The sequence below is a fragment of the Paroedura picta genome, chromosome 11 (assembly GCF_049243985.1).
Source record: "Paroedura picta isolate Pp20150507F chromosome 11, Ppicta_v3.0, whole genome shotgun sequence".
NCBI classification, from domain to species: domain Eukaryota; kingdom Metazoa; phylum Chordata; class Lepidosauria; order Squamata; family Gekkonidae; genus Paroedura; species Paroedura picta.
The window spans coordinates 16,638,321-16,654,192 of NC_135379.1; the positions used below are offsets into that span (position 1 = coordinate 16,638,321).

Genomic DNA, 15,872 nt, shown 5'->3' on the forward strand with positions numbered 1-15,872 from the left:
TAATGGACTTGGCCACAAGCTAGGGAACTGGCTGCCTCCATCCAGAGGGCTTGGTGGGTAGGCCATGGGAGCAAAAATCAAAGGAGGGAAAGTTAGTTGTATCATGGTAGGGGGGGGGTCCTTGCTATCTTCTCAGCTCCTGCCATTCTTTCAAGCCACAATGAGGTGGAGCTACTGTTGTAGTAGTAAAGGTGTGGCAGGGAGTGAAAGGAGGGGAAAGGGTGTGGGTGATGATGGCACTTCCAATGACATGACACTTCCAGGGGCCATGACATGGAGGCATGGCCAGCTGACATCAGTTCTGGAGGTCTTCCAAGCTTGACAATTTATTTCAGGGGCTCTTCCACAGTCAAAATTTTGAAAAGGGCCGCACTATACCAACTGGCTCTCTTCTACTGCAACTGCACCAAACTCTTTCTAAAACTTTTACGCAAATAAAAGGGATTATTCTATGGACTACTGCTAGTATTGCAACACAGAAGTTACAAATGTATTTTGTAACCAAGGCTCAAGTGAGCCATAATCCTGTGGGACAAATGGCTACTGAGCAGGCCCAATATTAACCAAACACCGAATAACATCCAGGTGAGCCAGCAAGGGTGCCTGTAGTGAAAGAGTTCAATCAAGATCATTTTAGCCACTGGTCATGTTTTTATGGATGTTCTTAACACTCAGTGTTTTAAAGCCAGACATTTACACAAAATGTCTTTTTGGGCTCCAGTTATCATGTTCAGGGCCTCAGAAATCCACCCAGACTATAATAAGCTGCAAAAGAACATGAATTCAAAAAATAAAAAATAAAAAAAGGGGGGGTGAATTCTGTATCATTTTGGCATTTCGACATAGCAATGGGGCAGCACTGATTTCTATTATAAATAGCAATGTGGAAGTGACTTAAAAAAAAAAATTCAGGGATGGGGCAGGGAGAAAGTTTCAAGCCAGAGAGAACTGCTATGGTGTGATTGGTATCTTGCTGTGACAAGCCAAGGAACAGCGGGAGAAGTTCGGCTTGTTTTCCCTTGCAGCCTTGTCAGGAGGCAAGAAGCCATGGCGGGGCAGAGGGAAAACGCATGAGAGGGTCTCCCCATGAAGAGGGCTGCAAACACAACATTTGCCATCCCACATTTGCAAGCAGGAAGCCACTCGCATTTTACCTCTTCATATGGAAATGGTCTAAGTATTTTCAATAAAGCTTTATTTCATTTAACAGGATCTCTGCCTAGGAATCTCTTTCTGCTTGCTGCTGGATTTGAAACTGCAAGGTTCGAAGCCCTGACCCTAGATCTAGGGCAATTTTACATCTAACAACAGAACTTGGCAGAAAAAAAGACATGCTTGTCAGTACTGAGCATGTCTGTTAACCCCGTTCATTTTTTAAAATTAATATCCTGAACATATACAGGCTCTTTTGGGGGTAGTTCTATTTCTCCAGCCCTCACACCTGGCAGGAACTGCAACAGGAGTAATAGAAATAAATGTTGGTTAACAATGCTGCATTCAATATTTACCTTGGGTCTCTCTACAGGAGGTGTTCTAATGGGCCTCTTAAAGATTTCTAAAAACTGCACCATCAGGTGGTTTAAAAAATAAAGAATTCAGTGTTGTCACAGACATGGAAAGCATAAATGAATTGGAAGGGATGAACAAAAACATAACAAAAATAAAACTCTTCTTCTTCTGATTTAATTAACACAGACAAGCAACAAGCCAAGGGCTTGGATGAAAGGTCCCATGACAGATGGCATTTCTAGCTCTTGGATGATATAGGCTCTAAGTTCAAGACATATTGGATTTTTACCCCCTCCAGGTCACATTTGTCTTTAGATGAATGCAAAGTCAAATTAAAGCGAACACACAGCAAAAACAGTCAAATGCTGATTACTGATGAATTATAGAAGAGCATGGGCTCATCAGTTTTCTCATTAGGAATACCCATTAGCACTCATTAGACCTAGAGGTTGGGAAGCAAATGGTTTAATTACTGCTGTTATACAACACAGACTCTGGACAAGTCAGAGACAAAGCATATATAAGGGTGCTTCTCATGAAATGTTTTGTATTTGATGTGGATACCTGCATTTAAAATGACTGTCAGCTTGCAGGGTATCCATAACCACATTTCTCATCAAAATATATGCATTCAAGTGTCTTTCCAAGGTATCTCTTTGTGCATATTGTTCCTTTCACTACAACATACATATAAATACAACTTCCAGAGCTCTTCCACACATCTTAAAAAATTGCGTTATGCCAGCATAATGGCATAGCGGTAAAAATAATCACGCCCCCAGCCATTCCATTGCCTGTCTCGCTTCCATACGCCGCCTTTTTGCGCTCCTTGCACTCTGCATGCCTACTTGAGATGGTGGAAGAGAGCACCGAGCTTTACACGTCACTCTCTTCCGCTTGTCAATTAAGCCAGGCAACCAACCTGTTTCTCAACCTTTTAAAGGGCCTGTGATGCCCACTAATTTTTTTTTTTTAGTTCAAACCTTCTCCATTGAAACACCTATGCATTTAATCATAGATGCATAGTGCTTTTTGAATGTAACCCATTATGGACTCACGAGTCTTGATACTGAAAAAATAATCTTGTTCCTGATTGGGGGGGGGAACGACTTTAGAGAGGCATGCTTTGTATGACTACTTGGAAAAACAATTTTTTTTTGCTTTGCCTGTACACTGGTACACATATTCGCTGCTCCAGGCAGTTTGCTTAAAAAAAAAAAAAACGAAACCCGTCCCCAAGAGAAGGGAGAGGGAAGCGAGTGTGAGGGTGGGACATTGGCAGCAGAGATAGCGCTTCTTCATCTCCATACATTTTTTTATTTTTTATTTTTAACGTGTGGCCTGCTGGTTGATGATGCTGGATGGTAGTGACATCATGCGAAATGCCAAAAATGTAACATCTTCAGTGGGTAGGCATTTCACTATATTTATGGTGTGCGGAAAGGTCCCCAGAATAAGTAAGGAATATTTGTATTGTGTTCTAGGTAACTCTATCCAAGTAGAAAAAGAAGAGTTGGTTTTTATACGTCACTTTTTTCTACCAGGAGTCTCAAAACATCTTACAAACACCTTCCCTTTCCTCTCCCCACAACAGTCACCCTGTGAGGTAGCTGAGGCTGACAGCCCAGTCATAACAGCTCTATCAGTACTGTGACAAGCCCAAGGTCACCCATGTGGCTACATGTCGGAGAGCGGGAAATCAAACACAGATCGCCAGATTAGAAGCCATCACTTTTAACCACCATACCAAGCGGGTATAGTTGTTAGAGTAATCTGGGATCTCTGGGAGAACGGTGCATTGTGTTTTCACTTTAATTCGACTTTTCATTAATGAAATCTTCCCTTTGTCATAAAGCTCAATGAGTAGGGTTTGACAACTTCTCATGTAATTACAGCTGGTATCCAGACAACAGAATAAATACCCCCCAGAGAAAAATTGCTTGGAGAGAGCGGGAGACAAGCACTAAAAATAATATAATAATAATAAAAAATAATATTTTAATTATTGTTTACAAAATTTATACCCTGCCTTTCTGTTCTCCTCAAGGCCACCAAAGTGACTAACACATTAAAAATGAAGAGTGCAAGAAACATATAATATATACTCTATAAAATATAGAGTCAAATCAGATGACCAGGAAATGTCAACTACCAGACACTCAGTGTCAAATTTTATTAGCAAATAAAGATGTCTTATAGATGACATTTGGTCAGACAGCAAGAAATCAATCTTCACAGAATCTAAACAAAGAAAAAAGCCCCAACAACCCGATCCTTTGTATAAGTAGTATAATAAAATAATGTTCCAGATATTCTCTTCCATTGGCCACAAATATTCAACAGGGTTTTCAAGAAATTTTCCATCCCCAAAAACCAGATCACATAATTTGGAAGCACACCACAAGTATTCATTTCAAAAGAATCAGCCAGTTCTCTGGGTCGTTATATCAAAAATACAAATGAATGCCAAAGGTACTCCATAATATTTTTAAAAAATCATATTTGCTAATCGGTTACACACTACTGGCTGCTTGCTGACAATATCTGGATTTTATTTTATATATTTAATATATCTATGAACAAATTTTGATTATAGCCTGAATACCTGGGAGGCTGATGTTATCAAAGTTAATGAAAATCTGATTGGATACACTGCTATGTATATTCAACTCTATATTGCTTTGGAGTACACTTATGAATCTTAATTTTTTGTCTTCAGCAATTAACTTTATTTTTGAAAGTACTAATTATTTCATTAGCATGGCCAAGTGTGGAGACAGTCCATACCCTTGAAAGAATGTTGCCCATAAAAAGCTCTCACTGTTCAGCATATTCAGTTGCTGTTGCTGTAATAACATTGGCTAGATCAGTGGTATTCACTCCATGGCTTGAAGAAAGCCACATGTGCAATTATAATCAACCTAAACAGCCACATTTACTTCCCTCCCTGGCATGAGGCCCGAACCTCAGGAACCCTCTCAGCTTACCCGTTTCTCTGCCAGGAGCTGTTTCAAGGTGGGAACAAACTGCCAACCACAAGTACCACGAGCCAAGGGTTGCACCCGCTTTACTGCAACATGAGGCAGATACCACATTGGAGAACAGTGCTCAGATAACGAGTGGGGGTTGGGGTTGGGGTCATGGGAGTGCACCATAATTGTACTATGTCATTGCTGGAGAAAATTCAGAAGTGCCTTGATGCTGCTCTAGGAACTGCTGGAATCAATGTTACTTCCCGGGTTTTGGCAGGAGTGACATAAGACCATCTTGACAACAGCAATTTTTAATTATTTTCTTCTGACAGCTGCTGATGCAGAGGGTGGGCTATGGGACATGGGAGCCTCCATGGGAACCTGGAATCACTGTGCTCAGAAGAGCCACAAATGGCTCCCAAGCCATTGAGCATCATTTGGTGCCAACATACAAATTGCTGTGATCTGAGTTAGCCAGAAGCTGAACTTCACTCTGCAGTATCAAAGTTGACTCAACACTTGCAATTTATCCTTTTTCTTTTGCTTAAGCTCTATCTGCTCTATGAGAATAACATCAATATTGCCTTCTTTTCTAGGACACTTGTGTGGAAGCAGTGGTGTGTGTTCACCTAAAATGCTGTATATCCATCCTAAATATTATTTTAATTGTCTTGCCTTCTGGCCAGAGAATGATGGAGATGCCTTTAAAAACCTGTCCAGTTCTCTTTCTAGAACTAGTTTTCCAGCAGTGTTTCTTTTGCCATTGTATGGCAATATTTTACAGATTAACCTCTGGACATGTAGGATTAGTACTGACAATAAATATATATGCAAACATTAAAATGGTTTAAATAAATAAGAAACAACCATATCCACCCACTTTTTTCAGGATTATCTCCCAGTCTCCCTAATTTCAAACTTTTAAAATCATGTCTCCCCCTAACTAGGGAGAAATCCACAAGTTTTCAGCCATCCTTATCCATGGTTCCTCTATATATTTGTGAAACAGCCTGGGGAGTGGGACGTGTCCGGCTGTCCAAGTTAGAATAGGGCCAATCAGGGTGCAGCCAGCTTTGCTGATTGGCCTTGCCCCTGCAGCTCCTGCCCTCTGTCCCTGGACTCTAGCCTCTTTGCTCTGAGACACGCCTCAGTGCCTGGAGCCAGCAGCAGGTAAGGGAAGAGGGCCCTGGGCAAAGGGTTGTGGTGGAGGGCCTCCTAACAAGGGCCTCTTGTTCTGCTAACCAGCTGGCCAGCCCCCGCCCACCCCACTTGATCTGGCTCTGAGATGTGGTCCAAGGCCACCTTAATCTGCCTGGCTAGGGGCCAGGGGAGGGGCCCTTTCAAGGCCCGTTCTTAGGAACAGGCTTTGAAGCTAGTCTATTATAAGAAGATATGTGTGGTTATAGGCAAGACAGTGTTGACTTTGAAATTGTCTTTTAAAAACATTTGTAATACAAATACAGATGCTTGGATACAATACCTCCTGACTCTTAGATGTAAGGTGGGTCCTCCATTGTGGCATGCATTCCTCTAGTGCTTGGTGCTTCTTGCAAGAAACTGGACTAATATCAAAGGAATGCACTTCACAACACAGCCTCCCAGAGGAAAGGTGTTGCTTCACGAGCAGGTGGAACATATAGGATCCAAACCAGTGCATTTGGTCTCTTAGCCAATTCCTAGCCTGTTCTTTACCCAACATGTTTATGCTCCATTCATTCTAATAGTTTTTAGTGAAATCTGGTGACTGAACTTATTTACAATGATAATGCTCACAATGCTAATGCTGATGCTGGAGGGAGACAGGGCAAAAAAAAGCAAAGAATCCAGACTCCAATGGCTTTTTGTCCATGTTGGGTCCAAAATCTCCACAGTCCTTTCAAAAGTTCTCCTCCAATGGAAAAATGGGTTGGGTCCATCCAAACAAGAGCACTAGGCACTTGAACGCTGTTTGGGGAGTCGAACTGAATTCACAAAGAAGTAGATGCAAAGAGCTCATACACCTAAATAGAACAAATTTAGAGTCCAGTGGCACCTTTAAGAGCAATAATTGTTTATTCAAGGTGCTTTCATGCTCACGCACACTTCCTCAGATACAATATGATAAAATGGAAATACCTAGTTCATACTTATAGGCAGGTGTGAGGGTGCACATGAAAGCTCATACCTTGAATAAATATGTATTGGTCTTAAAGGTGCTCTGGACTCTAAATTTGTTCCGCTGCTTCAGACCAACATGGCTAGCCACTTGAATATACCCGAAAACTTAGCATGCACTATAGTTTGTTTCATTTGTAGCTTTATATATTCTCTTACTACACACAGTCTCATCATCTTTTATTTCCTATACATCTAACTTAAGGTGACCAGATTTTAACATTGGTAAAGTGGGACACCATTGACCGGGGGGGGTGGGTCTTGATTAAAAATTTGGTCTATATAGAGCAACAAAAAGTTTCATAGAATGCACAGAACACAAAAATGGTATTGTAATATATATTTTTAAATTTCACCGTAAGTACAATTTGCCAGGTACCCCCAGGACCGTTTATGCACTGGGAACTTCAGTGCCCCAGCTCCCATGCAGGAGCACAAATTGGAGGCGGATGAGGTGCCCCAGGCCAAGTGTTCCCCCATGTGGGTGCAGGAAGAGGTGGGGCAACCTGCTGCGACTAAAACTCCAGCCTGCAGCCTGGCATGAAACCACCAATGCATAAACGGTCCAGATGTCCCTCCAAAAGTGGGACAATCTGGTCACCTTAATCTAACTGTTACATCTTTCTACATCCTAGAATGAGCACAGGCTCTAAAATAAGTCTCAGTTTGGTATCGACACTTTAAAAAAATGCCTCCAAATACTTTTAACTGGGACTGATGGTAAGCAATAATCTGTCATGCTATAAAATACTCCCTGTTTTTCAAACATTCTATTTTGATGTAAAAGGTATCATTTTTCCACAATGGGAGCTAAAAAACCAAGATCATGTTATTTTACTGACACTGCAGTTAATAAAAGCGGTAATAATGTGAATAATGGCCAAAAAAGAGCACATTTGTGATAAAACTGCAGTAATCAAGGTAAAAGCATTTCAGTTACCACAGTAATTTGCAACTGGGCGATTCAGACACTCCACCCTGGTGCAATTTTCTTTATCACAAAAACACTTTACTAAAAGTGACAATTTAAATGTTAACACAAAGTGCTGAAAACACAAAATGTGATCTTATAGTCTTCGCTGACTACTTTGTGCATGCTTCTGAAAAAGCAAAACTATTCCCAGAACGAAACACAAAGGCACAGCACTACCAATTCAACTTCTTTATCAAACAAAATATTATCAACAGTCTTTATTTAAACACCAAAAAGACACCAAAACAAATACTGTCAAAACAGGAATAGGAGGAATTCTTTCTGAATCAAATGAGGCATAATAGTCATAAAGCAGAAAATGGTGGATGATGTATTGAGGAAATTACTAGTGTCCAGAATTTGTATTTTCCCCTCACCATCACCTCCAGGGACCAAATACTGCTTCAATCACAACACTGCATGCTGGCTGGACATAATCCCACTGCACGGATGCTACATAGAGAACTATGATGTATGAGCCTTTTCCTCTTACATCACTCATTTCCATTCCAGCCAGCATGATTTGTTATGTCCACACACTTCCTGTTCTTGGGAAAACAGCAGGAAATGCCTGAGGGAACTAAAAGTATTTTTACGTGTTTGCAGGGAGAGTTATGTGAGTTACTTGGACAAGTCACACCTTGTAGAGAATTCTTCCCCTTGTCAACATGCACCTGTAGGTGCAGCCAACAACTATGCTATGATTCTGGAAGCCAATTTAACACGTGGAAGTGTAACTGCCTGAAAACGATTCCTCCCCAAACAGCCTTAATAAGCCTTCCCATAGCCTTTGAGTCTCCCAGTTTGAGTCTCCCGTCTGCCTTCTGCTACTGCCTCTGCCTGTACAAGCCAGTCAAGACTGCCTTTTAATTCATCCATGGGACAGGTAACAAAGAAAAGGACACTGAAAATGAGGGAAAAGTACAGAAAAATGGCAGTCAAGATGATAACTGAGCTGGACATGAGCTGGCAGATGCAGTTGAGTTGCATAAAACTCCCATTCTTCACTGGCATCTTATAGGCTTTCATAAGCGTCCTATAAAATGTTCTTAAAGCCTCGATGTGAGTCTTCCTTCACACGTGTTCTAACCATCTCAGTTCCCATTTCCTCTCATGTAGCTCTGTGGTATACCAGGGTGCCCATTAGAGGTGGGAGCGGAAAAGGCTTCAGGGAGCAACCTCATCAACATCTGGCCGTGCAGGGGACATCAGGGGAAGGCCTTGGTCTTTATGCCATTGTTGGCCCTAAAAAGTCACTAGTTGGCTACTGTGTGAGACAGATTGAGGGACTAGAAAGGCCACTGGCATGATCCAGTTATGTTCTTAACAATTTTCTGTAAGGTAAAAAAAAAAAGCAGAAATCTTATCTCCAATCTTATCTCCATATCTAACTGCACTACTTCCTCAAGGTCTTTACTTTCTGGCAGTCCCACATCCATCTGATCCAAAGCCTGTATGATTTAGGAACTGTGATAGAAAGAATGGACATGAGTGATTTTATAGAGTGTGGAGTGTAGTTTTGGAGGCAATGTCAGACTTTACCCAACAAAATCTTTAGTGCAGACATTATTGTGCACCTCAAAACAGACAGTACTGGCCATGCAAGGAAGCCTGTACAGACTCATTGAGAACTTTATATACTCATTCTGACCACTTGATCCTGCCAGCAGCAACCAACTTTGTCCTTTCTCAAATGGAGACATCCAGAATACGTTGGGCATACAGCAATCACAACTTTTAAATGCCTCTCATTATCCTATTCCTCCCCAGCTCCTGATTACACCATTGCAAACAGCTGAAATGCCTTTTCCCTTGTTTGCCATGATTTTATGAACAAACCGAATTTCTGAATATAATGTCTGACCTAAAAACGAAACAAAATGAAAAACGATAGCAAAACAATAATAAAGCCCAGTTTGCATAAGAGAATCACTCCTGAATTGATTCTGGCTACCAAGGTTAGCAATTATGGAAGTTTTTACAAAGCTAGATCTATAGGACTGTTCTTTATACTCCAGCTGTTCTGTAGCTCTCAAATGGTCCCTGCTGTCACAGCTTACACATGTGAAATGCTCCTGAGGGATTATGCCAAATGAAAGCCTCTTCTCTAGTTTGATTTTTAGCATTATATTATCTTGGACTAAGTTAATTTGTGTTTGTGGGGGGATTTCGTGACCTTTTATTTCACCAGAGGAAGATCAAAATGAGGGAAATGTCCTGCCAAAATGCAGAAAGCTGCAATCCCCATGACAGGTGTCTCCCAGCACCAATTTTCCACAGAGAAATACAGCTTTTTCCCAAGTTCTATTTGGATGACAGTGGAACTCTCATTGCCTCAGGTGACAGCAGTCCCACAGAAAGGAGACTTTTCATAGCCTTGATCAGCTGCTACATTGGTGTCATTTCAAACAGATCTCTCTTCCTGGAAACAGTGAAATAGTTATCTGGGCAATTAAGTTTGAATATGGGATGTTGGTACTGAATTAGACAGAGTTATAAAAGAAAAAACAACAGCAATGCTAATACAGCAGCCATTAGAGCTGCAACCATGAAGGCAAAGTATTGTGAGAGGTAAGGTGAAGAAGAGGGTTTAGTAGAACGTTTGAGCCAATCTAGGGGACCAATTTCCCAAATGTATGGTGTGGAAGACTTAAATGCCACATCTGAATTGAGCATCTAACTTGCTGGCAAATCTGCTTGTCCTGAACATCTGAGCCACTTAATCATAAAATAGCAATTCCTCATTGTCTTTTATTTTAATAAAAATACCAGAGAAAGATCAGTTAAGCAAAGAGGAAGGTAGGTGATTGTAAGTCATTTTGAGACTCCTTCATGTGGTAAACACCAGTATACAAAAAACCCAAACCAGAGAAATGTAATATTCTTTGTAATCGATCATTACAAATTACATTACAATCTAGTATATTCTTTATAATACATTACAAAATAAATAAAATAAGGAGAATGTATAGAAGAAGGGTTGGCTTTACACCCTGTGAGGTAGGTAAGGCTGAGAGAGCCCTGATATTACTGCTCGGTCAGAACAGCTTTGAAGAAGAAGAGTTGGTTCTTATATGCTGCTTTTTCTCTACCAGAAGAAGACTGAAAGCAGCTTACAATTGCCTTCCCTTTCCTCTCCTCACATCAGACACCCTGTGAGGTAGGTGAGGCTGAGAGAGCCCTGATATTACTACCAGGTCAGAACAGCATTATCAGTGCTGTGGCAAGCCCAAGATCACCCAGCTGGCTGCATGTGGAGGAGGAGTGGGGAATCAAACCCAGCTTGCCAGATTAGAAGCTGCTGCTGTTTACCACTACATCAAGATGGCTCTCCTGGGAAATTGGTAGGCACATAGACATTGCTGGGCCAAGAAAGAACGAGAGATCCATTTCTGCCAATTCTGCCTGTTCAATGAAGTTTAGACCCAACCTATATTCTTTTCCAACATGCGCTAGCAACACAATTCCACAAAATGACAGTTCATCTGTCAACAGATACAATGTCCTATTTTTAATTATATTAAATGTTTCTCCTCAATATGCTGTAACCTCAGGCCACTCCCACTAAGTATGGGGCTCAATCCCCTCCCCCCCCCAGTTGTCAGTCATGTTGCTAATATCTTGGTGCCAACACAATGCTTCTGCACCTCTGAAAAGTAAATATTACTACTTGGCATATCATGAATTAAAATGTCAAGAGAAACATCTTGGTTTTTATTGGGGAAATAAATCAGACCCACTAAAATAATTTCCACGTGACACATGGGACAAAAGAAAAATGGATGCATCACCTGGGCCATTCTCTATCAAATACCAAACTGAGCAAGTTTCCTTACCGTTGGAGTTTATGACACCAGCTGCAGTTGAAGCCAATCTGCGACATAACACAGGGACCACAGCTGTCAAACTGGAGACAGGCTGGAATAGAGGGGAAAAGTACAGAGAAGTCAATGGCCTTATCAAAACTCTGTCTTTGTTAAAAATCCTTCCTAATCAAGTTGATTTCAGAGTGACTGATCAGGCTAAATACACATTTCTGGAGAGGCAATCAGACTCAGGACCCGACCCCACATCGCCACTGTGGGAAACACAGCTCCTAGTGACCCCATCCTCACCTAAAGACAGCCTGGCAGCCTCCTGGGCAAGAACATGTCCCTTACCTGGCACCAAAATTCCAACACAGGTGGAAGAACCAGCTGGGCTTGGCACTGAGTAGCCCAGAGAGGATGTTAGCCAGGGCAGAAGCCACAGAGATAGAAGCCACCAAAGATAACTGTCAAGCCCGTACCCTTGCTGCTGCTGTGGCCACTGGGCTCACCTGTGCCTGCGCCACCGCTATCAGAAGAAGCAGCAGGGAAGGTGGGGCCAGGCAGCGAGGATCCAGGGCATGATCAGCGGGATTCAGGCCCTGACTGGGAAGAATGGCCTGGGCCTAGCCAGGCTGACACCCTGCCCTTCCCGCCAGGCTCTCTCCCAGCTTTAGCCCCTCAGTCCAGTCTGGAGGGCTTGCTGGAGTACAGAATGCAGTAGTGGCTGGTCGATTTGACAGAACGCTGTCAGAACGCCAGCTTGTGGCATGCTGTCATCGTTGGATGAGGCACAGGCCACAGCTGGAAAAGGTCAAGGAGAAGAGGAGGGTTCATCTGTGGAGTGGCAACAGCTGTGGTCCTGGGGAAAGGAGAAGAAATAAGGCGGTACAACCCCCTTCTCTTCCCCATTCTAAGACCCGGGAACACTTGCCAAGACCCCCATGCTGGGGACATTTAAATAACCAAAAAAATTAATCTGATAAGGAAGACCAAGCAATACAGATTTTTAAATATTTAAACCAACAATCAACACTAGGGACCAGTAAATATGGATGTACTCATTCATAGTTCTTACAGTCAATAGTTCCTTGAATTAATTTCCCCCCTCAAAACATGTAAGAGAAAGCAATAGGCTACTTGTGCTATGAAAATAAACATGTGCATTAAAAGATTGATCTCTTGGATTCAATTTTAATCCTATTTGTAAATGTAATGCTATTTCTACAAATCTTCACTTACAGGAAGGCTTCTGTCATGAAAGCATTCCATTTCTTATGTCTTTTCCTTTCGGGTTCTTACATTTCACAGCTTATAGCTAACATTTTGTTATATGAATGTAATATGCTCAAGTAGGAACCTCTGTAGGAGCTATAACTGGATGACAGAAAGGATGTTTTTTTAATTTCAGTTTCTCATGGTGGTGTGTGTGGCAATTTACCATCTGAGGCATCTGCTTAAAAAAATTACATCTGCTTCAGATGAAAAGAGAGGTGGATGAGACACAAAAAAAGTGGTTGCTATCTCTTCATTACAATCCATGCTGCGCGAAATATTTTTGAAATATAAGCATGCAAAGCAAGTCTGTTATTTCATGAATCAGGTTTACGGAATATTTATACATCCAGCCTGTGCTGAGGAGGCTGTACTCGTTGCCAGTTCTAACCTGGATGAAGTTCAAGGTTTTGGTTTTAACCTTTAGGGCCATTCGCGGCTTGGGCCCTAACTATCTGAGGGACTGCTTGTTTGCTTATGCCCCCAGCAGGGTTCTTCACTCTGTGGGTGCTAATTTGCTAGAAGTCCCTGGCCCTAGGGGGGGGGGGGGGTTCACCTGGACTCAATCCGAGCCAGAGCTTTTTTGGTCCTGGCCCCTACCTGATGGAATGAGCTCCCAGAATTGCTGAGGGCCCTGTTGGAGCTTATAGTTCCTCAGGGCCTGTAAAACAGAGCTCTTCCACCAGATCTTTGGGTGAGGCCAGGGCTAAGGACAATTGGGCCCCTTCGTGGGATCAGGTCCTCGCATTAACACCTGCAACTCCCACATTGGGTGTTTAAGATGGGGGAGGGTTAGGGAGTTTTCGCCATCTGGTCATGTTGTTATGGGATTGTCAAATGGATTTTATGGGGTTTTATGGTTTTATGGGGTTTTATGGTTTTAGAGCCTCTTGTGGCGCAGAGTGGTAAGGCAGCTGCCTGAAAGCTTTGCTCATGAGGTTGGGAGTTCGATCCCAGCAGCCGGCTCAAAGTTGACTCAGCCTTCCATCCTTCCGAGGTCGGTAAAATGAGTACCCAGCTTGCTGCTGGGGGGTAAACGGTCATGACTGGGGAAGGCACTGGCAAACCACCCCGTATTGAGTCTGCCATGAAAACGCTAGAGGGCGTCACCCCAAGGGTCAGACATGACTCGGTGCTTGCACAGGGGATACCTTTACCTTTTACTATGGTTTTATTATGCACCGCCACGATTCTTTCGAGAGGTGGTGGTATAGAAACCTAACAATAAATAAATAAGGTAAAATCCTCAGGCCACCTCATGACAGAACTGGCACTGATTGGCAGAACTGGCAATGACTGGCACAGAACTGGCTAGAGGAAGGACTGGCTTGTCATGTCTACTGTCCAAAGGAAGACAGTTTGTTTTACTACTTGGCACAGTCAGTCTGAGACTTGTTTCATAATGCCAGTGAACAGAAATGCTTTCAAGAGCCAGTAATCAAGCCATAGAGCACTCTCTGCCTAGCAGGGCTCTGGGAACTCAGCCGTATAAGTCTATGTGAAGTTCAGGGAAACAGGTGGGGCAGTACCTTAAATTTACTGATTTATTTACTTTATTTATAGTCCATCTTTGTGACAGGGACTGAGGGGGGACGGACCTCCAGCAGCTTGTTTAGGTGAGTTGGTTGGGTGGTAATGTAAGATTGACAACCAGCTTCTCTTGTGGCCTGGGTTCCTAGTCTTTAAGGTAATGTCTGTAGAGCTGAATGTTTCAGTTCAGTACAGGGATCTATGTTGTGGTTCAAATATAGTATTATATCCATTTTACTGTGTCAATGAATAGGGCTATCATATTGAAATTCTAAAATTTCTGATTAGGATTTTATTGCATCTGTATCCTGCCCCTTCTACATTGAGCTCAAAATAATAATGTTGCCCATTCTTAAAGCAACCCTGTGAAAATGACCAATCCTGTGAGGTATGATCGACCAAAGAATATTCAGGGAATTTCCCAGCTGACTGGGGATTTTAACTCCCATTTGCATGCTCTTAAATTAGTGTTCTATCCATCAATAATCCAGTGAACCATATAAGAAAACAAAATGAGAACTCCATGATGTATATTTGGTACACCAGAAGAAATCGATACAATCAATCTGTAGGTCTCAAAAGATAAAGACAAAACAGCCAGATTAGGTTAGTGGGTTATAAGAATTATATGAATGTATAGTTTTCTGAGACAGGCTTTAAAAAAGAAGAGGACAACTTGTTCGTGGAGGAATACCAGACAATGACGAAGATAAGGGGTATTGTGAGATATAAGCGTAATCAAACATAATACACACTGCAAGAAGATTATGCCTGTTTTATGTGAAAATAACTTTTGTATTTAAAAAGAATAATTAGGATAAGAACACAGTGTGGATTGAGCTATTGTGTGTTAATGTAGCTTAACTTACTGGGCAGAGGAATCATCTCAACTGCTGACAGATTGGTGACTTTTGACATCTGAAGTTCCACTCGGTGATACTCATATATTGTCCTTCTACGGACATCTTCCAGGAAAGAAAGAATAAAAGAAAATTTAATTCCATCATTCACAGTGGAATTCACTCTCAATTTTTTATTATACAAAACTATTGCCACGATCACTGACCCTCAAGCTAAAATTAAATTCCCTGAAAACGGAAAACTTTTGTAGGTATTTCCTGGTAATCCATCCATCAGTGATCTCACTATTCAAATATTGATTGCACTCTCAAACAATTTATTCAGAATGATGACTCTTTTATAGAATGCAGCTACTGAAGCTACAGTTTAAGAGGGGTGACCAAAACAAGGAAAGAGAGGCTTTAAAACTCTTTCCCAAGACAGATTTCATGCTAAAAACTATCACTCCCAATTATATTTATCCCAGCTGAAAGAAAACTTGCACGTACTCTGAAGACTGTGACCTATTATGCATGGCGGCTGCTACACCGGGCGGCCACCATGTTGTTGCGGCAGGACAGGATATGCCGCCGTTCCCTGTGTATGCATGGGGGTGGGGCTCCCTGGTGTACACTGACCCCCCGGTGTAGTGCGCGCACACACGCTGCACCGGGGCCAGGAAGCCTGGGATACTGCCCTCAGTGGCAGTGGCCATGGGGGGGGGAGTGGGGAGGGCCCGTGCCCCTACCGTATCCTACGGTGGGGGCAGGGGGATGCCCCTGCCAGCTCCACGGCTCTGCGGAGCTCACAGGG

At 42.3% G+C, this 15,872-nt stretch overlaps 1 protein-coding gene across 3 annotated transcripts in view; it reads right to left on the reverse strand.

The window, feature by feature from the left end:
* The window catches only part of PLXDC2 (plexin domain containing 2), a 215,032-nt gene that overhangs the window by 28,060 nt on the left and 171,100 nt on the right, over positions 1–15,872 (reverse strand). For all 3 annotated transcript variants that reach the window (XM_077303069.1, XM_077303071.1, XM_077303070.1), the window contains exons 8-9: positions 15,089–15,184; positions 11,445–11,526 (exon numbers count right to left, since the gene is read on the reverse strand). In XM_077303069.1, the coding sequence (XP_077159184.1) occupies positions 11,445–11,526; positions 15,089–15,184 (178 nt within the window). The remainder of the gene's footprint in view (positions 1–11,444; positions 11,527–15,088; positions 15,185–15,872) is intronic.